The sequence below is a fragment of the Episyrphus balteatus genome, chromosome 2, assembly GCF_945859705.1.
Source record: "Episyrphus balteatus chromosome 2, idEpiBalt1.1, whole genome shotgun sequence".
Classification (NCBI taxonomy): Eukaryota; Metazoa; Arthropoda; class Insecta; order Diptera; family Syrphidae; genus Episyrphus; species Episyrphus balteatus.
The window spans coordinates 10,355,038-10,382,245 of record NC_079135.1 but is presented as its reverse complement, the minus strand read 5'-3'; the positions used below and the strand labels follow the sequence as shown (position 1 = coordinate 10,382,245).

At 31.1% G+C, this 27,208-nt stretch overlaps 3 protein-coding genes across 4 annotated transcripts in view; 1 reads left to right on the top strand and 2 right to left on the bottom strand.

The window, feature by feature from the left end:
* The window catches only part of LOC129912540 (cAMP-dependent protein kinase type I regulatory subunit), a 96,981-nt gene extending 86,442 nt beyond the window's left edge, over positions 1-10,539 (bottom strand). The window contains exon 1 of the mRNA XM_055990829.1: positions 10,042-10,539. Coding sequence (XP_055846804.1) covers positions 10,042-10,218 — 177 coding nt within the window. The 5' untranslated portion in view covers positions 10,219-10,539. The remainder of the gene's footprint in view (positions 1-10,041) is intronic.
* A 4,080-nt stretch (positions 10,540-14,619) lies between these two features.
* LOC129910728 (uncharacterized) lies at positions 14,620-17,744 on the top strand. Its single transcript, XM_055988218.1, has 2 exons — positions 14,620-14,769; positions 14,901-17,744. Exon 2 carries the CDS (start codon positions 14,906-14,908, stop codon positions 17,036-17,038), a length of 2,133 nt encoding a protein of 710 aa, XP_055844193.1. The 5' UTR covers positions 14,620-14,769; positions 14,901-14,905; the 3' UTR covers positions 17,039-17,744.
* A 2,527-nt stretch (positions 17,745-20,271) lies between these two features.
* LOC129909170 (purine nucleoside phosphorylase) lies at positions 20,272-26,859 on the bottom strand. Of its 2 annotated transcripts, XM_055986174.1 has the most exons (3): positions 26,522-26,858; positions 21,986-22,057; positions 20,272-21,473 (listed from the first exon to the last, which is right to left on the bottom strand). In XM_055986174.1, exons 1-3 carry the CDS (start codon positions 26,632-26,634, stop codon positions 20,618-20,620), a joined length of 1,041 nt encoding a protein of 346 aa, XP_055842149.1. In that variant the 5' UTR covers positions 26,635-26,858; the 3' UTR covers positions 20,272-20,617. The 2 variants fall into 2 exon arrangements, with proteins under 2 accessions (XP_055842149.1, XP_055842150.1); XM_055986175.1 differs by lacking the exon at positions 21,986-22,057 and having other exon boundaries at positions 26,522-26,859.
* Positions 26,860-27,208: the final 349 nt, after the last annotated feature.

Below are 27,208 nucleotides of genomic sequence, written 5' to 3'. Positions count from 1 at the left end.
TTTTTTCAAACTTGACAGTATTTTTTATGTTCTCTCACATTAACAGGCTTAAAAAGGACGATCTGCTGCCTTGTGTGTAGTGTTAAGATGTTGTTTCTTCTTTTTTTTTCACTTTTTATTTCTGCTTCTATGGACGTCGATGAATGACGTTCTCGCAGAACTTATTCCTCGAGTTTCCTTGTTTTTGTTGGAAAAAGTTTTCAAAGATCTACTGTATAGAGTGAAAGGAGAAGAATTTTGTAAGCAGTAAGTGCGGAGGAAAAAGTAAACCCAATGCAGTGGAACTTATGTTGAAAACTTTACTAATAACAACTTTAACAATCAACTCTTCTTTTGAAATGACGAAGACAACGACGACGCACGACTTTCGAAGAAGAAGAAGAATGGAAACTATCAAATAATATTTGTTTTAATAAAATCACTGCCACATTAGATGAATTTTATTCGACACAAGATGAATTTTATTTGACGTATAGTTAGTATGTGGTTGAATTTTTAGCATGATTGCAATTAAACAAAACACTAAAACTTTTTGGTGGGATCTTCAAAAGTTTTATAAGACAACATTTTTCACCGCCTTCATAAAATCAATTTCAGATATCCTTCATAAAATCAATTTCAGAATAAACAATTGGACAAGTTCGGATGACTAAGGACCATTTGCTGAATCGAAACTTAAATAATAATATGTTGAACATAAACTCTTATTTTCTATTTTCTATATAACAAAGTTAAATAAAGACTGGATTCAGGGCCAAAATTGAGAACAAAAGCATTTAGCCCTGCACTATCTTGGCTTTGAAAATTAGCTCAAAACATTCTTAGCTTTTGTCAATTTAACCGCAGCATATATAACACTTTTCGGAAGGAAGAATCAATTATGTATGAAGTTGCTAAATGTAGTTGCCTATTTAAGAATATCAGGTGTTAAACTTCATATAAATGATGACAAAAGCAAAGTTAGAAAGTTAAAGAACGAGTTTCCCCAGGGATCCCACCTTGCCGCCTTGCTTTTCAACCGTAACACCAGCGCGATCCTTGCGACTTAATCGAGCTATACAGGATAAGGATATTACCAACACAGATAGGAATCTAACTTGAGACCTTGGCACACATTCAGTAAATAAAAAACTAAGCTTTGGTAAAAACAAAAAAACAAATTTAATTAATTGAAAATTTTTCAAACCCTTTTTTTTTAAACTTTTACACACTTGGTTACATTTTAAAATATTCTCTGTTAAAGGTTGTGGAAAGATTTAATTTTTTTTTTATTTCAAGAGTTGAAAGTAAGTACCTTCTTCCAGGGTTTAATCCCTACAAAATTAATTTTTATTTCTGCATTCGAGTAAAAAAAAAGGAGTTTCCAAGAACATGATAATAATAATTTCCTTGCATAATTTAACAAACCCACGACTTGTTTTTTATACCATCATACCTAAAGATATATACAATGTAAAAGTCTTTATACAAATTATTTCAATAGAATTCTTCTTCTGTTCAACCCTATTTATCAATGAAAAAAAAAATAAAGGTTTTTATGTATCTTCCTTGTGTTAATTTACTCTCTGGAGAAGAAAATTGTATTAAAAAAATCATACTCCTGTTCTTGTAATTATGTATTCATTATAAAAAGCTCTTTGCCCTCTCTGAACAACCTCATCTGCACCTTTACTACTACTCCCATGACAACACTGGACAACAAGATGAAAAAAAAATAAAAAATTCTTAATAAGTCTGTCACTCAAGTGTTTCTTTTCACACTTAATTAATTAGAAAAAGTTTCTGATTTCCTTCCTCATAGATCACCTTTTGAATTATCCTTAATTAAAGAATCCACAGAGAAGCTATATCATGACGAGAGAAAAATTGAAGTAGAAAAAAAATAAAATCGGAAAACAAATATCATCAACCAAACAATAAACACTTCAACTTAGTCGACTCTTGAAGATATCCATGCCTTACACTGACACTGATTAATTGTTTAACCATTGTGATCTACAACAAACTTTGACTCCTTGCCAACACATTTGTATTGTGATATCCTTGGCTTTTCGATTAGATTGAAATCTAGCATGATTCAAGACATACTTTCGATTTGTATATTATTTATAAAAGAGAATCCTTTTAAAATGATATCCCATTTATTATAGATTTATTGTCAATAAATTGTTGGTTGTGACAGAAAGATCCTTTCAAGATACCATCGATACAAAAAAAAAATGAACTAAACAAATTTAACTTTAATCTTCTGCCACTCTTCTTGGGCAACAAGTGAATATGTGTTCTTTTTCAAGTTATTCAACAAAAATTTATTAAATATTCATCACAATTCCAACTCACATTGCTCCTGTGTTCCTTAATAGCACCACACGACGATTGTCGTACATTTATCGTCAACTGATTACTTTCTACCTTTGCTGGTCTTTCCTGTCCTGTTTCCTGTGTCCATTGTTGCTGTGGCAATTGTGAATGTGATGTAGACATCGTCGTTGGGCGGTCACGCAAATTGCCATCACCAACATCTCCACCACCACCACTATCACCAGAGTCATTAGTCGTGTTAACAACATTTCCCAATTTGAATTTATTTAAGACATTTTCGTGCCAATAGTTAGCTGTCGTTATTGTATTACCCATTGCTGCTATTCGCGTGTTACCGTAACCGTGTCGGTCGTCCTTTAACTACTATCTTTCCGCAACAAGTCACCTTTATCAACTAACCATTGCCAGTGCCACAACAACCATAGAGCAACAAAAAAAAATCAAAAAAAAAAAAAGGAAACCACAACTTTCATCGTTGTGCTGGAATACTATTTAAGGATCAATCAATAACCACAAAAACCATATCTCGCCATGATGGTCGAGAATCGAGATGGAAAGAAGAAGTAGCTGAAAGAGCAATTTCTATGTGTACTGTATATAGAAGGACAACGACAACACGAAACGAAGATGAGGATGTGGAGACTACCAACCGACCGACGTTTTTTTTTATTTTTTTTATGTTGGTGGAGATTCCATTCCGGTGTGTGCGTTGTGCTGTTAAATTTTAATGAAATCGGTATACTAGTTTGATGCCCCTCCTCGCATCTTTACACCCTCTAACTCCTGTATCAATTTAGTCACCCACACTTTTGTGTGTAATATCATCAACACACCCATTCGACAATAGGAGGAAGAAGAAGCGAAGAAGCGAATTGCGCTATTACAGATAAGCACAGATATGATGGTGATAGATAGAGATACATACTCTCATATTGATTTTTTTTTTACGCGAGCCCTGATAAGAGCAGTCATGTGGATTAACTTGTTGGGGATTTAGTAGTAATCATTATTTTTTTTTACTCCTGTTCTTGTTCGTGTTTCTTTTTTGTTAGAAAATTATCAGATGGTGAAACTTGATGAAAATACGACGACGACGCACAGCAGCCGCGGTCCGTTACAAATATTATTAATAATGAAATTGGTATTTTTAGAGCTGAGCAATATAAATAGTGATTGCTTTTTGGAACTTAAATTGATTATACATATATCTTTTATTATTATAACGAGGACAAACTCGATCATCCTAATAATTATTATCTTTCTGCAACGAGTATTGATTAAAATTTTATGTTGAAAAACAAGTTATCACGTTAAAGAATTTTTTGGAGTGCATCAAAGTAGAATGGAAATTTGTTCCTTAAATAAAATTTTGTTTGTAAAAAAACTAATTAGATTGATCGCAAATGGACACACAACAATTCGTAAATCTTATAACTTTAAACGAGCTAAAATTGTTTATATATATGTATATATATATATAAATATATATAAAATTGGGATCTCGGAAACGGCTCTAACGATTTCGATGAAATTTTCAGGGTTTGTTCATCTAAGCGAGTAAAAAATTTTGGAAGTATTTTTGGAAAAATCCGCCCACTGCCACGCCCACTTTTTTAACATATAAGTTTTTTCAGAAACGGCTCTAACGATTTCGATGAAATTTTCAGGGTTTGTTTATCTTAGCGAGTCAAAAGTTTTGCAAGTTTTTTTTGGAAAAATCCGCCCACTGCCACGCCCACTTTTTTAACATATAAGTTTTTTCAGTAACGGCTCTAACGATTTCGATGAAATTTTCAGGGTTTGTTTATCTTAGCGAGTCAAAAGTTTTGGAAGTTTTTTTTGGAAAATCCGCCCACTGCCACGCCCACTTTTTTAACATACATATAAGTTTTTTCAGAAACGGCTCTAACGATTTCGATGAAATTTTCAGGGTTTGTTTATCTTAGCGAGTCAAAAGTTTTGGAAGTTTTTTTTGGAAAAATCCGCCCACTGCCACGCCCACTTTTTTAACATATAAGTTTTTTCAGAAACGGCTCTAACGATTTCGATGAAATTTTCAGGGTTTGTTTATCTTAGCGAGTCAAAAGTTTTGGAAGTTTTTTTTGGAAAAATCCGCCCACTGCCACGCCCACTTTTTTAACATATAAGTTTTTTCAGAAACGGCTCTAACGATTTCGATGAAATTTTCAGGGTTTGTTTATCTTAGCGAGTCAAAAGTTTTGGAAGTTTTTTTGGAAAAATCCGCCCACTGCCACGCCCACTTTTTTAACATATAAGTTTTTTCGGGAACGGCTCTAACGATTTCGATGAAATTTTCAGGGTTTGTTTATCTAAGTGAGTAAAAAGTTTGGAAGTATTTTTGGAAAAATCCGCCCACTGCCACGCCCACTTTTTTAACATGGAATTTTTTTTTGGTAACCACTTTAAGGATTTCGATGAAATTTTCGGAGTTTGTTTATCTAAGTGAGTAAAAAGTTTGGAAGTATTTTTGGAAAAATCCGCCCACCTCCACGCCCACTTTTTTAACATGGAATTTTTTTTGGTAACAACTTTAAGGATTTCGATGAAATTTTAAGGTTTTGGTCCCCTAGCCGAATAAAATGTTTTGGAAGTACTTTTAGAAACATCCGCTCACAGCTACGCTTATTTTTCTCACATATTAGTTTTTTGGTAATTGCTTTAAAGATTTCGATAAAATTTTGAGGGTTTTTTCCTCTAGGCAAATACAACATTTTGAAAGTATTTTCTCTTACATTAGTTTTTTTTCGCGGAGACAGATTCAACGATTTCAATAAAATTTTGAAGGATGGTTCCATATTTTACGCATTGTTCTTTTTCTTTTTGTTACAATAACTAAACAAAAATTTTTAGATCATGACTTTTTTGATCATGTATTGAAACTTTTAAGTAATTTGTTAATTAGGTATCACACATTACCTTTGTCTTACGTTTTTCTTTTGATTAAATGCAACTATTGTTAACGTATAAAAATAAAATAACTCACAACAAGCCGACAAGGCTTAACTTGAAAAAAAGATTAACTTTATGTACACTATCCAAAACTTTCTGACCCGTAAATTAAAATTTGAACAAAAAGGGATCTCATTGCTGTAGGCATTTTCGATAATGCAGATTCCTGTAACCCTTCTATCCATTACTGATCGTCGTATGTGTATTCAAACGTAAATAAACTGGATTATAAAGTGGGAATGTGGTGTTTTGTAACCCGCGAAAAAACTGGTCATTGCAAACTCAAACCCACTCCAAAAAATTGCTGTTTACATTTGACTTTTTTCACTGAAAGTTATGACATTTAAAGATACCGAGCAAAGCTCGGTCACCCAGGTACTAATCTGTAATGTTACAAATTTTATAAATCTTAGTATCAATACACTTTTTTTAAGCTGTCTATTACGTTTTTTTTTTTTACATTTAATTTTTCTACTCTATTTTGCAATGTAATTGTTTAAAGATGATGGAGAAGTTAAAAACAGTGGTCTGTTTTAGCTTGTGATCGATCGGCTTGAATTTCGGTTTAGATAGTTTTTAGGTAAGACTCATATTATATTTTTTTTTTTATCTTTTTAATATCTCTTTAATAACGTATAACTTTCATATAACTTTCTTTTTGCATTTTTTCTTGAACAGCTCTAAGGATTTCGATTAAATGTGCAAAGGTCTAAGTGCTCTTGTCAAAAATACGTTTTTATTTCTTTCGCACCAAATTCGGATGACTGAATATGGTGTAGCCTTTTTTTTACAAAAATTGAAATATTTTGTTTGGTTTATCGCGTATATTTCATATAAGGCTGAACCAATTTTATTCAAAACTCACTGACAGACATTTGCTATCATTTTTTAGAATAAAATGTATTCTTATTTTCATAAAAATAAAATAGTTTCAAGGAATTTTCATTTTTCTTTTTTAAGAGGGCTTCGGAAGGTAACATACGTTCTCGTTCTTCGAGACCAAAAATTACCAAAAAAACGTACTTCCTTCCTTAATCAAGGAAATAGAACTAATATCCATCTGGAAGGGTTTAGTTGGTTTATTTTCGATCCGAATTACCACTTTCAACAACATTTTCTTTCTGCCAAATGCAATCTTATCTTGTTGTTATCTTATTTGACCATATAATGTTCTTATTCTTCATTTTAGCATTTTATATGCTGTGCACATTTTAAACTTCAATGATGGTGCAAAACCATCACACTACCCTCGCATTGAAACGACTTATTCGCTCGATTTCAGGTGTAAAACCTCTAAAGTTTCAACTACATAGTTTTTTAATTAATTTTCTCTCTGCTCGCCTATCGTTTTATAGTGTATTTTCTAATACCTTTCGCGGTTGTGCATAGTGGAAGTGCTTTTATTTTTGCATGTACGATTAATTTCAAAGTTTCAATTTTCTAAACTAAAATTAATTTTGTCCACGCTTTTTTCATCATTTTAACCTAATTTAAAAGCCTGCTAAACTATATGTATTCTAGTGACGCACATACAGCAGTATTTTTTGTGAAAAATACTGCACGGTAATAGCCGCACGGTAATAGTGTTGGTTTATTGTTTTTATCACATTGCTTCTTATAAGTTCTTCTTTGTAAATTTGCAATAGTAAATTTGTTCAGATAACCTGCATGTAAGATAATCAACAAAGTTTAAAAATGTGACCATCTTATTTATCTCTTTGAATTAGGGTGCTTTCATAATTGCATGGTTGCTTTGTTTACATGCGGTCATTTGCGATCAGACTAATGTCAGAAAAACCATTTGCGCATGTATTTTACTTTGAATTTATGAACAATTTTTCTGATTTGGGTCTTTTGTGAAAAGTTTGAAGTTTCAATTCAGCCTCTTCTCCAAAATAAACCAATTCCACCCTTTAAGAAAAAAATAATTTTTTTAAACATTTCTCCAAATGTTTACAAATTTATTATATGCAAGAAATTTGCGGCTATTTTTGTTATTTTGACTTGAATTTTGAATTTCCATTCAAAATTTTGATAGAATTGAGAAATAAAGGAAAGCTGTATCATTTTTTACGTCATGTTCCTTCTTTTTTCATGTTTAAATTCATTGCGCATGGGAATTTTTTCATTTGCACATTTGCGCTGCAAATATTTGCGTTTTACATTTATGAACACCTGACATTTGTCATTTGCATTAATGAAAGCTATGCATTCGTCAGACTTGCGCAACCATGCATTTATGAAAGCACCCTTAAGCACTGTTTACATGAGAGCGACAAACGAATGAACGGACAAATGAAATTTAATGTATGTATTTCTAAAGTATTTTTTTTAATAAAAAATCTTTCAAACAGTAGCAAGCTAACTTCAGTTTAAATTTTTCAAAAAAAAAAAAACGTTTTAATATCTAAAATAAGTAAACAATGAAAAAACAAATTGGTTCGTACGAACTATTGATTTTCTCAAATTTTTCTTATTTTTGAAATTGAAATGTTGTACCTAATTTTCTTTGAAAAAATCAAACACTAGTTAGCTTGCCACTGTTAAATACAGTTTTTGTTAAAAAAAAAAAAAATACTTTATAAATACATTAAATTTCATTTGTTCGTTCATTCGCTTTCATTTGAACAGTGCTTTACAGGGCACCGTAACCAACATAGAAATAAAAAGCTAGACGAAGTAATGAAAATAGTGTAAGCATTTAAATTCATCTAATTTTGATAAAATTCAACTCATAAAATTGGATTTTGATTACCAAATTTGGTTTTTGTTTACACATTCACATAAGAATTGTTTAAAATTAAGTGAATATTTTATTTTACGCTCTATACCTAGTCTAGTACATACCTACTCATTTCTCGTGAAATTAAAAATTAATGCTTTTAACAACGTGTAACGAGCTATGTTACCAATTTCTGTGTGCGTTCTCGGAAATGTATGATACATATATGAGTAGTATTGAAGAAATTATAATTTTCCAAACACTTAAACTAAGAATAGAATCTACAAAATATAATCCTAAAAATTTCCACGAAAACGTTTCTGTATGAATATGTATTTCAGTTTAATTCAAAGAGCAATAGATTTATATTGGATAAAAACAAATTAAAAGTGAGTGTTGCATTCAAATTTGTTGTATTCATGAAATTGCTTCCAACTTATGGGTTTAGGGAGTTAGGCAAGCAAAATTTTGGATGGAATTGCTATGAATGCGGATATAATTCCTGGTAATTCTAGCTTCTTCTACAGGTGGGTGGTTTTGGTTTATGTGAGATACCCAAAGTAGATATTATATTTTGTATTTATTTGCGCAAGAGCGTATAGCAATTACCATGTTGAAAATTCTGAAAAAATTTGGTTTGAACTATACGGTGACTAACGGTGACCATCCGTTCATTATAATAATGAACTGTTCATTATCCCTTTGTTGCCCGGATCAATTTTTTTCTCAAAAAAATTTAAAAAAACGTTGAAAAAACTTTAAATATTTCTAGAATATCGTACCAGAAAAAAATATATCCATTGCACTAGTAAATATCATTATATTAGCAAACTTCTGAGCCAGGTATTTGCTGATATATTTAATTGGGACAAAAAGTAAAAAATTAAAGTTTAAAAGGTGGTTTCTTATTGTAACCACCGGAAAACAAAGGGTTATTTGAAGGACATGTTCATTATGAATTATTTTGTGCCAAAAAACATAAAAATGTTCATGATAATGCGAACGTGTCCCAGTTTTCTGAATGTACAAAAATCATAATGTAATTACATGCGATTTTAACCCTTGTGACCCTGAGGCTTTTGACGAATATTCGAGCATTTAAAATTTTTTTTTTTTTGAAAATTGCACTACGGGAAAAAAGTTAGAGGACTAAAGAAGCAAGTTGGACGGGAAGCTTTAAACAAAAATTTCAACATTTTAAAAAATGTGGAATTTGTATTTTGGAGATTTGTTTTTGTGCAACTTTTTGAAATAAAAAAAAAAAACAGTAGTTAGAAACTCGGTGAACTGTTTGTTTGAGTTCATTATTTCAAATTTAAAAATATGGTCACCATAACTATACCACCCATTTATTAAATAAAGTAAACCTTAATTTTTCATATTTTTTTGAAAATTCTGTTATGATTTCTCTATCTTTAAAATAAAAGATTGCCAACACACATTCTAGTTTATGTACATTTTAAAGGGCTTTGTGCTTTGGGTCATTGTCATTCTAGAATGTAAAATTTCTTGCAAGCTCAAGAAAGCATTTAATTATATGAGTTTTGTAAAACATAATTTTAATACATATCAGCCATTTCCCAGGACGACGAAAAAATGTTTTTACCAAAAATTTGTATTTTTTGTAAAATAATTCTATAAAAAAAGATACATAAATTATTAAATAATAATTCTTCTCTCATTTTTAACAACTATTTTATTTCTGCAAAATGTTTGCATAAATATTAGCCAAAAATAATTGTAACTTTTTTTTCTTATCGGAATTTTTTCATTTCAAAAAGAAAAAAAAACATGTAAACAAAAAATATTCCAATAAGCTATACGTCAAATTCTTCCACCTGTCAATTTTCCATTGGAATGATGAAAAAAAATTCTCTTCCATTACCGCCCCATAATCATATAACCATCTCCCTCTAACTAACGGCTTCTAACGGCAATAGCAAATTTTACCAAGAGAAAAATCCAACATCATGATAAAAAAAAAGAAAGAAAAAAACACAAATTTTATACAAAAACAAAAAACTTACCTTTTCCAACTTTTGAAAATATTGCCTCAAAAATTGGACAGGATTGTCCGGACGACTAACGCACAATTGGACAATGCAATCCTTCAATACGCGCTGGATATTATGCGTTTGAATGTAATTTTCACACTCGCGAAGGCTTTGCTGCTCCTCCAGGGTCGACGCCATGTTTGAGGACATTGCGATTCAAGAGAGATTCGATTCGATATCACTTTTGTTTCCCTTTTTTTCTTGTTTTTTTTTTCTTCACTACTTTTTTCGTCGTGACTTGGATTTGAGTTTTTTTTTATGGATTTTAATGTACTTGTGCAGACTCACGAATGAATTTTATAATGTTAATGAAAAATAATTTCACTGATTTAAATGAATTTCAATAGCGAGGAATTGTGCAAGTTACAAAACAATTGCCCTAGTTTATCTTTTTTTTTTTTTTTCTTTTTCCTTGAGTGGATTTTTTTGGTGGCGGCGCCTCGTTTTCACACAACTTTTCACAAAAGAGACACAACCAATGGAATTCTAATTGGAAAATTAAATGTCAAAGAAACATATTCCAGGAAAGGGATGATTTTCATCACAGTGTTCGATGAGGGAATTTTTTTCTCTTTAAGGTTGAGCCTTCACTAGGAAGAATTTATTCTCATGATATTTTTTATATTAAGCCTAGTACGCAGCTGAAGCGAAACAAAAATGTTTGCAAGTCTCTAAAAGCGAAAATTTTAATGAAAAAATATTATCGGTTATTAGAGCAAAGTAAAAATAATAAAATTACAAATAAAAAAATTCAAGAAAAAACATCAGAAAATAAGTTTCAGAGCAAAAACAAAACAAATTTAATTTCGTTCAAGATTTCGTTATCGAATATTTGTATAAAAAAAAATTAAAAATTAAGTTTTATCACATTTGTGCATTGCTTCAATAATAATGGTCACATAAATAAGTTAATAAATCATTACTTTCAACTATATTCTTTTTCACAATTAAAGAAAAAACAAAATAAAATAATTAAAAGAAAAAATATAACAGGGGTATTCATGAACCCGCGTGATCGTGGTATGCCTGGTGAAATGGTAAATGTGGTTAAAGAGCTGACAAAATTTGTATGTAAGAAATTTTACCAAAATATGTTAAATTTTCATGAATATGTAAGATGTTTATCTCATTTCGAATGTCAAATCGTATAGAAAAGAATTGAATTTGAAATTTGAACTGACCTTATTTGCGAAATTATCTCATTTGGGCTGCAGTGGAAATGGAAACCACCTATTAACTACATTGTCCACATTTTGCAAAAGTACAAAAGCGAAAGTATTTTTTTCTCGCTACCGCAATTTTTTTCTAAAAAAAAGTATTCAAATTATTTTTAAAGCCTGGTACGCTGCTCGCGCTAAATTTTAGCTCCCATACAAATTATCGAAAAATTTTAGCCGAGCTTAAATGAGTCCCATACAAATTATCGATAACTTGTATGGGAATTTTATCTTGGCTAAAATTTAGCGCGAGCAGCGTACCAGGCTTAAGATCAAAAATTAAGCTTTCTGCATCATTATTGTTTTAATTTTCAAGCCCGAAATCTTTACAAAAATGTTTTTGAAAATGTTCACTTTTATACTTTTTTCACTTTTTAAGCCTTAAAGCCTGGTACGCTGCTCGCGCTAAATTTTAGCTCCCATACAAGTTATCGATAACTTGTATGGGAATTTTATCTCAGCTAAATTTTAGCGCGAGCAGCGTACCAGGCTTTAACTATACATTGGCTCAAAAAGTGACAAAGTACAAAAGTGAACATTTTCAAACGCATTTTTGTATGGTTTTTCGGGCTAGAAAGTTAAAACAAATGATGCAGAAAGCTTTTTTTTGTCAAAAAATCAATTTTTAAACCCTTTTTTGCAACAAAATTTCGGTAGAGAGAAAAAAACTATTTTCACTTTTGTACTTTTTCAAAAAGTGGTGAATGTAGTTAATACTACGTTTCCACCTACCCTAAATCCGAGATTTAGCTAAGTAGATTTAGCACAAATCTCGAGTTTTATTCTAAATCTCGGATTGAAAGTAGGTGAAAATCTTAGATTTAGGGTAGCTGAACCCAAATCTGAGATGTAGCGAAGTAGATTTAAAATAAATCTCGAGATTTATTCTAAATCTACTTAGCTAAATCTCGGATTTAGCGTAGGTGGAAACATAGTATAAGCCTTTAGCCATAACTACAATGACCTAAAAAGTGAAAAAGTAGGAAATTTACAAAAGTAAACATTTTTATTTCTTTCTAGCGCTATTTGTTTGTGTAAAAAACTATAAAAATTGTTTTTTAAACCAAAAAATAAGCTTTCTGCATCATTATTTTTAATTTTGTGGTCGGAAAAACTGTCAAAAAATGAGTTTGAAAATTTTCACTTTTTGACTTTTTGCAAGAAGTGGCCGTTTTAGTTATACCTTTTGACCCAATGTAGTTTAGGCTTTTCTCATTTCTCTGAAATAGCCAAATATAGCCTGTTTTCACCAGAGTCAGTTCAGGGGTCGAACTACGGCATACGTTCGTTAACGAATGGTTGCTATGTGTCCCTATCTTTCTCTACTAATTAAATAGAGAGAGTAATAGTCAAAACGATAACGTATGAACGTAATCGTGTGCGGTGATTCGACCCCAGATTTCAAACTCAATTTTTTTTCTATAGAATTTGACATTCGAAATGAGATAATTTGTGAAAACAGAAAATTAAAACAAATGATGCAGAAAGCTTTTTTTTGTCAAAAAATCAATTTTTAAACCCTTTTTTACAACAAAATTTCGGTAGAGAGAAAAAAACTATTTTCACTTTTGTACTTTTTCAAAAAGTGGTGAATGTAGTTAAGCCTTTAGCCATAACTACAATGACCTAAAAAGTGAAAAAGTAGGAAATTTACAAAAGTAAACATTTTTATTTCTTTCTAGCGCTATTTGTTTGTGTAAAAAACTATAAAAATTGTTTTTTAAACCAAAAAATAAGCTTTCTGCATCATTATTTTTAATTTTGTGGTCGGAAAAACTGTCAAAAAATGAGTTTGAAAATTTTCACTTTTTGACTTTTTGCAAGAAGTGGCCGTTTTAGTTATACCTTTTGACCCAATGTAGTTTAGGCTTTTCTCATTTCTCTGAAATAGCCAAATAGCCTGTTTTCACTAGAGTCAGTTCAGATTTCAAACTCAATTTTTTTTTCTATAGAATTTGACATTCGAAATGAGATAATTTGTGAAAACAGGCTTTAACAAATCAATTTTGCGAGTGAAGTGAGATGAGAAAGGCAAGTTGGCGAGACGACTCACTTTACTCTCCAAAATAGCTACCCAGCCCTATTCTGGCAAACCTCACAAGTCACAAGAACCTCACAAGATGAGCTGAATTTGATGTTATGAGGTTTTCTAATTACAAAACTTTCGATTTGTGATCTGCTCTGAAGGAGGTCACAATCACAACTCACAAGTTTGAAATTTGTTTGTAAGAAGTTTGAGAGAAATAAATCCTCACAAAATCGGGTTATCTTCACCTTGTGAGGTTCTTTGTGACTTGTGAGGTATCAGTGAGGTTTGTCAGAATAGGGCTGTCAACAAAAAAAAAATTAATTTCTTTCAAGATGTTCTATTTTTGTACGGAAAATTTCGTTTCGCTTCAGCTACGTACTAGGCTTTAAAAATGTTATATTGGAAAAAATCAAAGTGAACTTAAGTTAAATATGCTCGTGAATTCCCAATTTTGTCCCACAATTATTACTTTCGTGTGCGATTGAAGCAAAAATTATATTCAGAACTAAGCCTAGCTTGAAAGATTGGTAAATCTTTTTGAGAAACCTTTCAAATTATTTCTAGTTGCCATTCAAAAAGGTTTAAAAATACCAGTCTTCTCTATTTCAAAATATTGTCCCAGGGCACGATGGTGTCTTGAAATCTTTTGAACAAATACTTAAAAGTAGGTACACTAGTGATGCGTTCTTTTATTCGACGATGTTAACTATTGTTAACAATAGTTAACTTTCATTTCCTAAATGAGAAAAAAGTTACAAAGTGTAACATCGTGACGTCACAACATCGTTCCTAAATCCAGTGTTGAAGTGTCAAATAGTTACATTTTGTTACTTTTTCCAACTCAGCTCCTGGACTTGAGTTTCAATGTTAATCTGTCAAACACAACTAAATGGGGAAGAGAGGGGATGATGTGAGAAGAGAATTTCTTGTTTGTTTCCATATTTGAAATTATTGAATGCATATTTTTGTTTCAATTTGCTTAGAATTCAATTAAAAAGAATTATTTCAGTACCAAATTAATTCTTTCTTGTTTATTCATTCATAAAATTAATCTCAAAAAATTTTGTTTTGACAGATCAACAAAATGTAACATTTAGTCGTTCCTAAATCAAAGTTGACATTTTGTAACAAAATCTAACAAAAACAAATACAACGATTTTTTTGACATAACAACAATAGTTAACATTGTTCAATAAAAGAACGGACCATAGTTAAACCCGTCCCTTAAGTACTAACATTCCAACACCAACATTCCAGTACTAAAAAAACTGACATCTTTCCAAAATTAATTAAACTGTCAAATATTTTTCCTTGAAAAATTTTTTGTATTTTTTCGGCTTTCACAGAAAAATTAAAATTGTTTAAAAAAAATCAAAAAAATTACTTGAAACAATTTGTGTTATGCATTAAAAAATGTTGTCTTACAATTGCATGTCTACACGTTTTCAATTTAAGGTAAGCTCCTATCTAAAATAAAACAGAACACAGAAAACTATCAACAAGAAAGAAAAAGTCTCAAGTTTATTGATTTTTCTATTTGCGAACTTAAGAACCTTTGTTTTTTTTTTGTCTTTCGCTTTTCCTAGTTAAAATGCTCAGCAGTGATTCACAGCAGGGCATATACGCGCCATTAAGTCAAGTAATGTCTGATTCTGACAGCGAAGAAGAAATACACAATTCAAGTCGTCACACTTCTCGTCGTCAACAACAGCCACAGCAGAACCAACAACAGCAACAATATCATCAAACCAATCATAACAATTTACAACAACAACAACAGCGTCAATCGAGACAAAGAAACAGCCAACGACACCAACAACAAGGCTTCCACACTCGCACCAACTTGCAATACCACCAAAAGTATCCGAACGGCCATCAAATGCATCACAGCAGCAGCATGTCTCTGCAGAACTCTTTCCGCAGTGTCATGGACGGTGGCAGTAATTTCACCAGCTTCAATAGCGACGGCGAAGAACGTCATCAAACCGATGCCGATAATGTCGCGATTCTGGGACCTCCAGAGACCAAAGACGAACCAATGACAACCACTCGAAAGTGTTGTTTCATCGGTTCGATTCTTCTCTGTGTGCTGACAGTCGTCATCTTTCTCTGGGTTATCCCGTGTAGCGAAGAAGGCACTTGTCCAGCTCCTCCAGATCGCATTAAAACCCACAACTGGCTTAATAACTATACCAAGATCGAATTGAAAGGTGTCATTAATGTCGTTGATGGGTTAAGGAACTGGGAAAAGAATCTCATTTTCCTCTATCGAGGTGATGCCTTCTTTCCTGAGTTTGAACCATCAAACACCAAAAGAAATGGAATCATTTCATTGATTGGAAGCTCTGGAGCCATCGCTTGGTTCGATGAAATGGTCGATGAACCCATCACAATCGACTGTACTCTGATTGATATCGACAAGAATGGAAAGCCAGATTGTTTGGTCATTGATGAGTTTGGCGAACTCGGTGTCATTAATCCGATTTCTGGACAATGGCACTGGAAATTCAGGGTGAGATCTCTGACTAAAGTCGATGTTTTGGATTTCCCTGTGATTCTTCCTGATTTAGACGGAGATGGGATATATGAGATTCTATTGGCGACCACATCTCCAATTCTCGATATGAAACCGAGGAACTTTATAACTCCTCATATAGACTTCCATGGGGATGCCCCATCGGGAGCTAGAAATCTCCTTCGAATCATCTCGGGGAGAATTGGAAAACCCATAGGAGATGGATACAAAGTCCATGAATGTGATGTCCTTAGGAAGTTCCAATTGGAAAAGAATCACATAATCACTTTTAACTGTGTTCGTAATAGCACAGAAGCCCAACGCTCCAAGGCACTCACGGAACTCTTTTCGCTGGTCACAAATCGATCGATTAAGAGTGAGAAACTTACTCCTGCTTTAAAGATCTCTCAACATCGTCATTATGGGCAGCGAAAAGAAACAGAAGCTCAAAGGAATATCTACTCGCTGAGTGGTCGAGAGTTGATTGTTGAAAATCGTGGAAAATGTCCAGATGATTGTAATGTCTCCTTTATTCTCAGTGAGGAGCGTAACGGACGGGTGAATGTAGTTCGTAATTTCACCAATCCTGGAATGTATGGGATGGTCCCAGCTCAATGGCACTTTAAGAATAGCAAATCCAAGATGTCTGGATTTGTGATGAAATTCTGGAAATGGAATAATGACTCGACTTTGCATAGTCATCGCAAGAAGCGTGAGGAGGACAAAGATGAATCGGATTTCCCCACCAGCGAGTTTAATATCTTTGATCATTTGGTTCAGAAACGTCATACCTACACGATTCCGGAGAAGATAGCTCGTGTGGAACGTAGCACTGCCAATATCACGAGGAAGAAAACTAGCAGTAGTCTTCTACTGAATAGTTACAAACGACAAATGATCACTGAAACGGTTGTTCTCGTTATATTTATTGGATCGGATACAAGGATTGAAAACACCAGCCAGAGCGACATTATTCAATTCTGCCGAAATGAAGGAAACGAAGTTGTCTGTCAGCCAGATTTGAATAACCAAGAGAATTCTCTTCTCATTGCTGACTTGGATCAGGATGGATCTCAAGAATTAGTATCGTACTATTCGACATTTAAGGAAGATGATCAAACAAAAGACTGGAAGTTGGTTACCTATGTGCAGTTGCTTCGATTGGAGTCAGAATTGCCGGGTTTCTATGGCGAGGGAAAGCGTAATTAGAATATGGTTGGGGAAGGGTTTTTTTTCATTTAAAACAAAACAAAATATTCAATCACACCAAAAAAACACACTCGTAGAAACGTAGACAAAACAAAAAAACTGCACCTTTTAAGAAATGGAAACACAGCACTGCTGTATTTTTTTCTTAAACAAAAAAAAAATATTAAACATTTTCATTAACTCAGAAGAAGGATGGAAGGAAAAGGTTTTCTTCATCTTTGTAATCTCTTGCCTTAATATTTTTTTTTTTTTGTAATTTGACATGCAAAACAAGTGTGGATTGTGCAATAGAATTTATTAAAGACGCATGGCGTGAGTCTGTCCTTGGCTGACTATTTTTATTTGAATTTATTTTTAATTTCAATTTGTTTTTTGTTATTTTGGCAAAAAAACAGTTGAGAAAAGTTGTTTAAATATTAAATAAAAATTAAATAAATATGCCACCAATTTTTTTACTCATGAAAAATATTTAAATTTAAATTAATATTAAATACATTTTTAAAAAATAATTCAAAATTAGATTAATAAATGAAAAAATTAAAAAAAAAAATATTTAAGTAGGATAAAATTTTAGAAAAACAAAAAAAAAAATAAAAAAAAAATATATAGAACAATGCTATTATACCAAAGTATCTTTCAAAAAAAAACGATCAAATAAAATAGAATTCTAGTCACTGGAAATTATAATTAGAAAAAAAATCATGCATTTTTGTGTTTTATTTTGAATTAATAATTCTTTGATTTATTTTTTAGTTGGTATAATTTTCAGTTCAGAATAAAGTAAGTTTGGAGTTCCTACGAATATTTGGATTGTCTTTTACAATTACATTGGGATGTTAGCGAATACATTCGGTGTCACCGTAACCGAAGTAAGATAGCTATCATAATGCATAGCAAGGTGGATCGAAAAACAGTTTTTTTTCGAAGAAGGGTTTAAAAAATATTAAAAATCGGTTAATATCATTTGCCCGGGCAATGGCTCTGGGAGGGCAAAAAGTACCAAAGTAGTAAAATACTTTTTAAGACCTTTTTCATGCTATTTCTTGGATTTTTGTTTAAGTTAGCACACTTTTTAACATCTTTCCTATTTATTTTCATATATAAAGTTGATTATTTTGTCTTTTAGTCATTGCAAGATACATTGACACTTTACGAATATTACAATATCTTATATGTGCCCATGATTATGAAAGTTGACTAAGTCACTTTTTGCATTGTTTGAAGAAAAACTTACATAATAATTTTCTTATAACGATTTAATTATATTTCTTTTATGAACTCCCTAGAGGAGCAATTAAGAAGTTTATTTAATGCAATTTCGCTTTCAAATAAACTTTACCCCTTTAATAATAATTATTTTTAGGCTAGATTTGATGCCATTTTTAGGAGTGACTTAGGTCCATTTTCTTCACTCGGAGTTGAACATAACTTGAGAATTTTTAATATAAAAATTCTCAAGTTTTGTTCAACTCCGAGTGAAGAAAATAAACCTTAGTCCACTTTCATAATTAAGGGCACATATCTAATATATACAAATCTAATGTCGCAGTGTTTGTTATCAAACTTCTTCGAAACGGCTAGACTGATTTTTATGAAATTTTGTACATCTGTGTATGTCGGGAAGTCTGAGAATCGGCAATTCGACCAACATGAATTTTCATATCATTAAATCGCTAGGGTGGTCCAATCAAAAAAATTTCTATATATTTTATTGAAATGATTTTTATGAAATTTTAGGTATATCGGGTAAGTCTAAAATCGGTCAACATCTATTTTTATACCACTTAATATTTAGGGGGGTCCAACCAAAAATTTTTTATATATTTTTGGAACGATTTTTATGAAATTATGTGGGTACATCGGGTAAGTCTAAGAATCGGTCTAAATTTATTTCCATACCATAAATGGTTAGCGTGGTCCACTCCAAATTTTTTTTAACGGTTTTTTCAAGTTCTGGCTTTATGTTATTTTCAAGGGGTTCAAAAAAGTTAGCTTTCCAAATCATATGAATAGCCTAAATTCGTAATATTTCATATTCTAAATAATATAAGCCGTGTTTTTTCTAATACTCAGAAGCTACTCATTTTTCATTTTATTCGCAAAACAATAATAAAAATTACACAAGTAAGTATTTGTTTTTATTGTTTTTCGAATAAAATAAAAAAATGAGTAGCTACTGAGTTGTAGAAAAAAACACGCCTATAGAAACTTTAAGCCTACAAACATCAATCTTGATAATGCGATCAATAGAACTCAAAAAAACACATTCTTTTATTTATAAAGACCTGGGGTCGAACTAAGGCAAACGTTCGTTAACGTTTTGACTATTGCTCTCTCTCTCTATTTAATCAGAAGAAAATGATAAAGACATAAGGCGTCAATGCGTTAACGAACGTATGCCGTAGTTCGACCCCTTTATACTACATTTGATGTTGTGACCCGATTTTTTTTTTGGAAAAGATTGACACACTCCAAAATTGGAAGTAAATAGCCGAAGAGGTGTAACGAAGTCCGCCGGGTCAGCTAGTTCTTAATGTAATACAGTTATACAGTTAAACGAACTTAGTAAAAATTATCCCCAAGTTACAGTAGCTACAATCTCATTAATGGTCGCCGAACGTCCAAAATGCTCCATGCTCCTTTAATCGAAATCATAAGAGCCGTATTTATTTAAGAAACAAGTTCCAAGAAACAAGTTACATTCGCTCTCATTAATTAATCAGGATTTTTCGGTATTTTTTTCTCTTATATTTAAACCCGATTTTTGTACTGGAATATTAACTTATTTTAAGATATTTTTTTTATATATCTAAGCCAATTTCTTTTTTGTATTTTTTTTTTAAATTAATCTGAGAGTGCTAAGCTATTGAGAACTGAAAAAGAAGTACGCAATTGTTAAAAAATATAAATAAGCCCTTTTAATTACCAAATTTGGTACTGCTTTTCCCCATCAGATATGTGAGATCTTACATGTAGAACCCAACCGTTTTCAACTTTTGACAATCAACAAATGAACAACAAAAGAGCCAGCAAGTACTAATATTTGGCCAGCGATTTATTTGTATTTCTTTAAATTTTTAACTCTGGGGGTCACTGAGGTGTATGCGCAACTTTTTTTTGTAGTACAAAATCGTAATTTAAATGCAAATTGTTCCATTTTTTAACAATAAAATCGGATGAGTAAACCATTCTTTGATCTATAAAATGTCACGTAGTTGAGTAAAAAACAACTATTTAATTTTACCAATGATGCGCATCTTTATTTGATAAAAAAATAATTTAAAACTATACACAAATAACAGTGTCTTCACATAAGTAGGCCCGAAGGCAATACTTTCTTTTACACACTACACTAGTATTGTATACATATTTTTGTTCTTTTTTTGTTAAATAAATAAAATTATATATATGATGAAATTGAGATTAGACAAAATCTTCTAAAAGATTGCATAAAATTTCTATTCTAAGGCACTAGAAGACTAAAAAAAACTTAAAACAAACAAAGTTTTGACAATTAGTTTTTCTATACGACATACACATAACAATTATTTCTTTTAAAATCTCCAATTTTTGTATTCTTTAATTAAGATCTTCTCCGATAGCTCTAACCATGCGACAAACAACTTCTCCACATGTATCCTGACGCATCCTTCCAACACTAACGACTTCTTCATGGTTAGCTTCATCCTCACTGCTATTATAGTCGGTAGCACATTTGTTGGTGATCAAACTGAATGCAAACACAGTCATATCACAATGACGAGCAGTGATGACTTCATGAACTGTTGACATGCCAACAGCATCAACTCCCATGGTACGCAGCATTTTCAATTCAGCAACCGATTCATAGTTCGGTCCTCCCAAGCATGTGTAAACACCTTCGTGCACATCATTTTCAACGCCCATTTCTTTGACAATTTTGCGAGCTTTGCGAACCATCTTCGAATCATAGGCATTGGTCATGGGTGGGAATCGAGGTCCGAAACGTGGATCATTTGGTCCTTGAAGGGGGCTGTTTCCAGCAAAGCCCATCATATTGATGTGATCTCGCACAATCATAAGATCACCGACTTTGAATTTTGGATTAAGTCCTCCAGCAGCGTTTGTGGCAATCAAAACAGTGACACCGACGAGTTTCATCACACGAACTGGCATTGAGCATTTGGCCAATGGGTATCCTTCGTAGTAATGGAAACGTCCTTGCATGCACATAACTGGCATGCCTTCCAAGTATCCAAAGACCAGACGACCAACATGTCCTTCAACTGTTGAAACTGGGAAATTAGGAATATCCTCGTAGTCGAATGAATCAGTGTTCACAAGGTGATCAGCCAAAGAGTTCAGACCTGAACCACAAATTATTCCAATCTTTGGACGAATTTGAGTACGAGCTGTGAGGTAATCGGCAATTTCTTTAATAATTTCATAAGAGTAGCTAAAAGGAAAAAAGAATAAATAAGAAGAATGTTAAAATAAATTGTGTTTGTCGCGAAAGAATGGAAATAAATGAAAAAATACGTTTTCCAATGGATGAAATGATTATGAATACATATTATGTGTTGTTGGTTCGCTAGCTAAACACAATCAATAGCTGCGAAAAATGTCTAAGAATTCGTTCGAAGAAGTACGCAGGACATTCTCGCTTAAAGAAGGTACATTTAGAAAATATTTCAAAAAGTTTGAAACTTGATAAGATTTTTATAGAACTCAAAGCTAAAGACCAAAGAACTGCGGACATAAGAGACTTTCAGTTTAGCTTTTATTAAATTAGCTTTACAGTAAAGTTTCGGGCTTTGATAGCCTTGTATACATACTTTCTCTTTACTCATTTATCATAAATAACATCCTCGGAAAAAGGAAGAAGGTTGAATAAAAATACTTGTGTGGGACACTTACAATGGGGTGAATGATTTTATGTTCTTATTTTGTTTCATAATTTTTACTAACTTTTCTTCGTTTAAAACAAGCTGAATTTGTTCATCGGGTGAAAGTTGTTGTGGTTGTTGTTGGCCTTCTTGTCTGTAATTAAAAATTTTGTTGTTTTTTTTTTATTTTTTTTAATTTTGAAAAAGAATCAAATAATTTTTGGAATCTTACAAATGCTTTTTGCAAGGAAAGTATTATATATTATGACAAGGTATACATTTTAAAGAACGTAACATAAAAATTCAGAACTTCAAAGACTAAGAATGGATTTCATAGTGTTACACAAGTGAAAATGTTCACTTTCCGGTCTGTGAAGAATTTGTGCTCAAACATTTACTTCAGCATATTTCCTCGGGTATTTACCTATAATAAGCTAAAATTAACGAAAAACTTTGGTTTTCCTCAAACCTAACGAGTAGCTGAAGTGGCCAAACGCAAGACTTGAGTAACGACTATAAATTCCGCTCTTAATAGCAAACAAAACTTAAACTAACATTCAAAATAGTCAAAATCAGCAATATTTACATTAATACCTACTCCCTATTCATATCAACATTTTAATTGTATACCTCAGAATTAAATTATACAGACTATCCCTTCCATTATTCAATTTATTTAGACCTATAGAGATCATCATGTAACATCTACATCAGAAACATGCTGGAAAGCATATTAATATAGATTGAAGTTTATGCAACTTAAACATGAAAGAATCTGATGTCTGTGTCACAATTTAGAATGAGATTGATATAGAACAGAGCAATCATCATCATGCATCATGTCAATTAGTTAGTAATATACTTGTAGGTTTTTTAATTATTATCAACTGTACACAAATTAAATGTCTACAAATTAATTACAACAATTACAAGTCGAAGAGATTGAATTAGAAAGGTCTTCATATTTTTAAGTTTTGTAGCTTGAAGAAAAAAAAAAACCAATTCATTTTTGTATGTTAAAATTCCACATTTTTTTCTTAAAGAAAAGGTCGCAAAAGATTTCATTCAAGTCGTCTGCAGTATTGGTAGTGAAAATTCAGAACTTTTAACAATTTACATATTAGTTGTTTTGATATCGATGTTGTTGTGCAAAAAGGACAAATTGTTTATATAAGAACTTTTGGAAAAACTTCAAAAACATTTAGTTCCTTTAAAGCAAAAATACGTCACTGATTTAAATTATCAGTTTATCATCTACGCAAGTTGGATAACAAGTTATTAATACATAAATACATACATAACTGTATAAATATTTTGATAAGAAAGGGGCTGGTCTCTTTATCTTCCGATTTTGTTGCTGATAATAAAAAAAAACCTATTTTGGTAATACCTAATTATTTAAAGATTTTTTATTTTGACAATGTTGCTATTAATTCGATTTGGATAACAATATTGTTTATTTTTTTTTTGTTTTAAATATTTATCATTATTAGTATCCCAAAGTTCAATTGCATTCTAATTTATTACTTTATAATAATGTTTATTGGAAAACAAAACGTGCGCTAAGTTCTTTTATGAGGAAATTAAATTGTTTACAAAAACTGTTGACATGATTCAACAAACTATTTCCGATTGAATTGGTTTTCTTAGAAATGTAATCTTTCGTTAAATTTCCTACGATTAATAAAATAGTTAAAACAGAAGACTTAGAAGATAACACAGTTTTTTATAAAAAAAAAACTTTTTTTATAGCATTTTCAAAGATTTTATAACTAAATGTTTGATAGAATCTATGATATGACCACTTGGGAAACTTTAACAAAACATGTGAAATTATTAACTACAAAATTATTATAAAAGAAAAATCCAAAGAAATTCGAACTGAAAGTAGAATGTAACATTGTACTGGTCTTAAATTACTCACCACTATCGTCTGTCAACTTTCAGTGTTTGATTACTTTCACTTTGTTTTAGTTGTATCTTGAATCCAGGAAATTGATTATTATTTACTATATCACAACTAGTAGTTAGTTATAATACCATAATTGTTTAATAAAGCACCCACTGATTTTTATTTAAATAAATAATCATTTCCCTCCTTGATTATCCCCTAGCAAAGTAAAGTGTTAAATCATCCTTAAGATGGTCTAATCCGTTAATTAACAAGTGACATCCATTTAAGTAGTGACAATACTTGTCAACAAGAATCATTATTGCTATGGAAAAAAGACCGGAACCAGATGATAAGAGATGAGAATACACATTCAAATTATTTTATTTGAGACCCTCAGACAACTGTCATGTTATTATAATAATAATAATTGTAACGCATTGTTAATTATTAAAAAAAAAAAAAGAAATTGATACTTAGCAATTTATGTTAGGAAGTGACAATTTATTATGAGCGTGTGATGATAAAAAGAAATATGATGCCGATGCCGAACCATCAACATAAATTGACGCACATTTGTATCAATTAACTTTAACTTTTTTAATAGATTGTTATTGAATTTCAGTGCGAAATAGCAAAAAGTGACAAAATTGTTTTTGCAGAAAAAGAAACAACGCACATTTTTTTTTTTTTTTAACAAAGCCAAAACAAAATAGTTTTAAATAAATAGATTTTTGAATTTTTCTGTTTTAAGGAAGCTATTATTATAAGTAACTTAACAGAATTTTATATACAAGATAAGACCTTGAATTCTTGTAGGTCTCTTTGATGTTTTTTTTTTTTATAAAAATTTAAATCTATCGAAAAATAAATGTAATCATTCTCTTAATTGACCCCAAAAATTGATAAGAATATGACCAAACAGTTTAATAATATTTGTTTTTATTTATTTTGTTTTAAAAAGCATGACAATCGCAAGAATGACAATTTATTATGGATTGTTCTAAGAAAATTACGTACCTACTTGACGACATTATTGGATTGTTTTTATTTAGTAACCATCTAGGTATATAAAATATATTTATATTTTTGATAATTTTCTGACGCAATTGTTTTAATTTTACATGAAATGTACAAAAAGAAAATAACAACAACATCAGAATATTTTATGATGTTCAAAATTTTGTGGTAGGTATCAGACTAATCGAGCAAAAAAAGGTATGTAATCGAAAATATATGTATCTTATGAAAACAGGTGAATTTGATTTGCAAATAGTTGAATTTGATTTGAAAAAGGGCGAATTTAAAGTTTTGAAAAGAACATAATGTATTCTATAAAAATCGTTAGAGCCGATTTAAAAAAAAATTAAGTCTATTCGGACAACTTTTACTTTGGATGGCAACCATTTACCAATTTAACTAACCTTTTTGCAAACTACTATTCACCATTTTGCTAATTGAATTCATTCAAATTTTGTTAAAAATAAAAAGTTAAAAATGCTTTACATAATGATTTGGCGAAGTTGTTATATAGGAAGAAAACTTGCTCATTAAAATATTGCGAACAAAATTTGTGCAAAATGTACAAATTGAAAAACAAAAAACGTGAAACGATTGATGGAAAATTGCCAAAAATGTTCCAAATAATGACTTCTATCACGTTTCTCCTTTTTAACTTTTCAAAAATGTTTGCATTTCGCACTTTAATTAGGTAATCTTGCACTTTTTTTGACTTTTGCGTAGAAAATTGCAATACAATTTTTTTTTTAAATGTTATTTCTTACAAAGAAATACCATAGGACGATAGGTGAAATTTTGTATTTCCTAGAGAATTCTCCGTTCAAACCAATTTAAAGAATCACCTTTTTTCCGGCCTTATTTCTTGAAAAATGTAAAGGCTTTAAGTAATATCACTTTTCTTATTTTCGGAATTCTATTAAACCTTAAGTTAGACTTTAATTCACGCAATCGCAATACGCACTCATTTTTCCAAGTTTTTAACAATTTTTTCGTAGTATTTTTTTTTTTTCAATTTTGAAGAATTTTAATTTCAATTTTTAACACTTATTTGCATTAAACTAACGCAAATGGTAAAAGGAAAATAGGCCCGAAGGTCTGGATGCCAAATTGAAAACCACCCTTCTGACGAGACTTAGATCAAAAATCTTTTGGATCCGAAAACATTGTGTTATAAAATTGAGAAATAAAAAAACATTACCACTTTTGTAAATGAATGCAATTTCTCACAACACTTTGAAAACCTTCCATGACAGACAAAATATAGATTAAAAAATGTTTTGCCCAACTAAACTCTTCCTCCTATCAAATTAAACTATTTAACTCACATTTTTTTGTTAAAAGAACTAATTGTTCGAATAAATTTATATAGAATTTAATATTAAACATCAATTTCTTTCACTGCACTTAATTGTGGCCTTAAGAAATAATTCGCATTGGCAAGTGAAACATGACTCCCCTTAGTATGTAGAATGGTTCTAGATACAAATAGGGCACATTCTTGCGTTTTATTTCTTGTTCTAGCTACATTATGGATCGCTAAGTAAACATAGCACCGGCTCATGCAATTATTACATTGAAGTACATTTTATTGGATAAAAAAAAATAACAAGCACTTGCAGAATTAAGTAGTTTAAAAAGTCATCGTTAACATGAATTAAAAAATGATTTTCACATTTTTAACGTTTTTTTTTTTTTTTGTTTACTTACAATGCATTTTCAGTTGCAGTGTATGTTCCGCTGGAATTGCCATTTCCTGTGGCGCCATTGGTAGTTGCTTTCTTTGCACTTATAACGCTGTTTCCATTTGTGTATCCAGTCATTTTGATTTAAATTGTTATTATTTTTTGTATTTAAAATTTTTTTAAAGATGATATAAAAATTGTTATAGTTTTTTTTTCCAAATTGAGTATTTTTCAAAATTGATCTTTCAAATCTATGTATATTGCTCAAATATCAGCGATCTTGTTCAGAGAATATGAAAAGATGTTTTCGGATAGTGTTCGATGTGAACTTGTTAACGTTTTGTATTAAACTGTTGCCTCAACTTGTTTCGAGCGATATATTTATAATGTTGATGGTTGTTTTTGTAATTTTATAGCAGCAGCTAAACTAATCTTTATGTGTACCATCTTGTTGTTTTTGTTTACATGCAACATTTGTCCAATTCCAGATACATTCATATACACTATACACATACACAGTGTGTACCAGTGTTCCTATAGATAGATGTTTGGAATTTTTATAGAATCGCCTGTTGAAGCCGATAAGAATTGGTTATGGTTTAGATTTAGATTATAGAAACAAAAAAGTATACAGGGCCGCACTAGTTTTGTATGTAAGGGCCATTTTGAATCACTATTTTTAAGAAGTTACAGTAATAGTTAAATCCAGAGT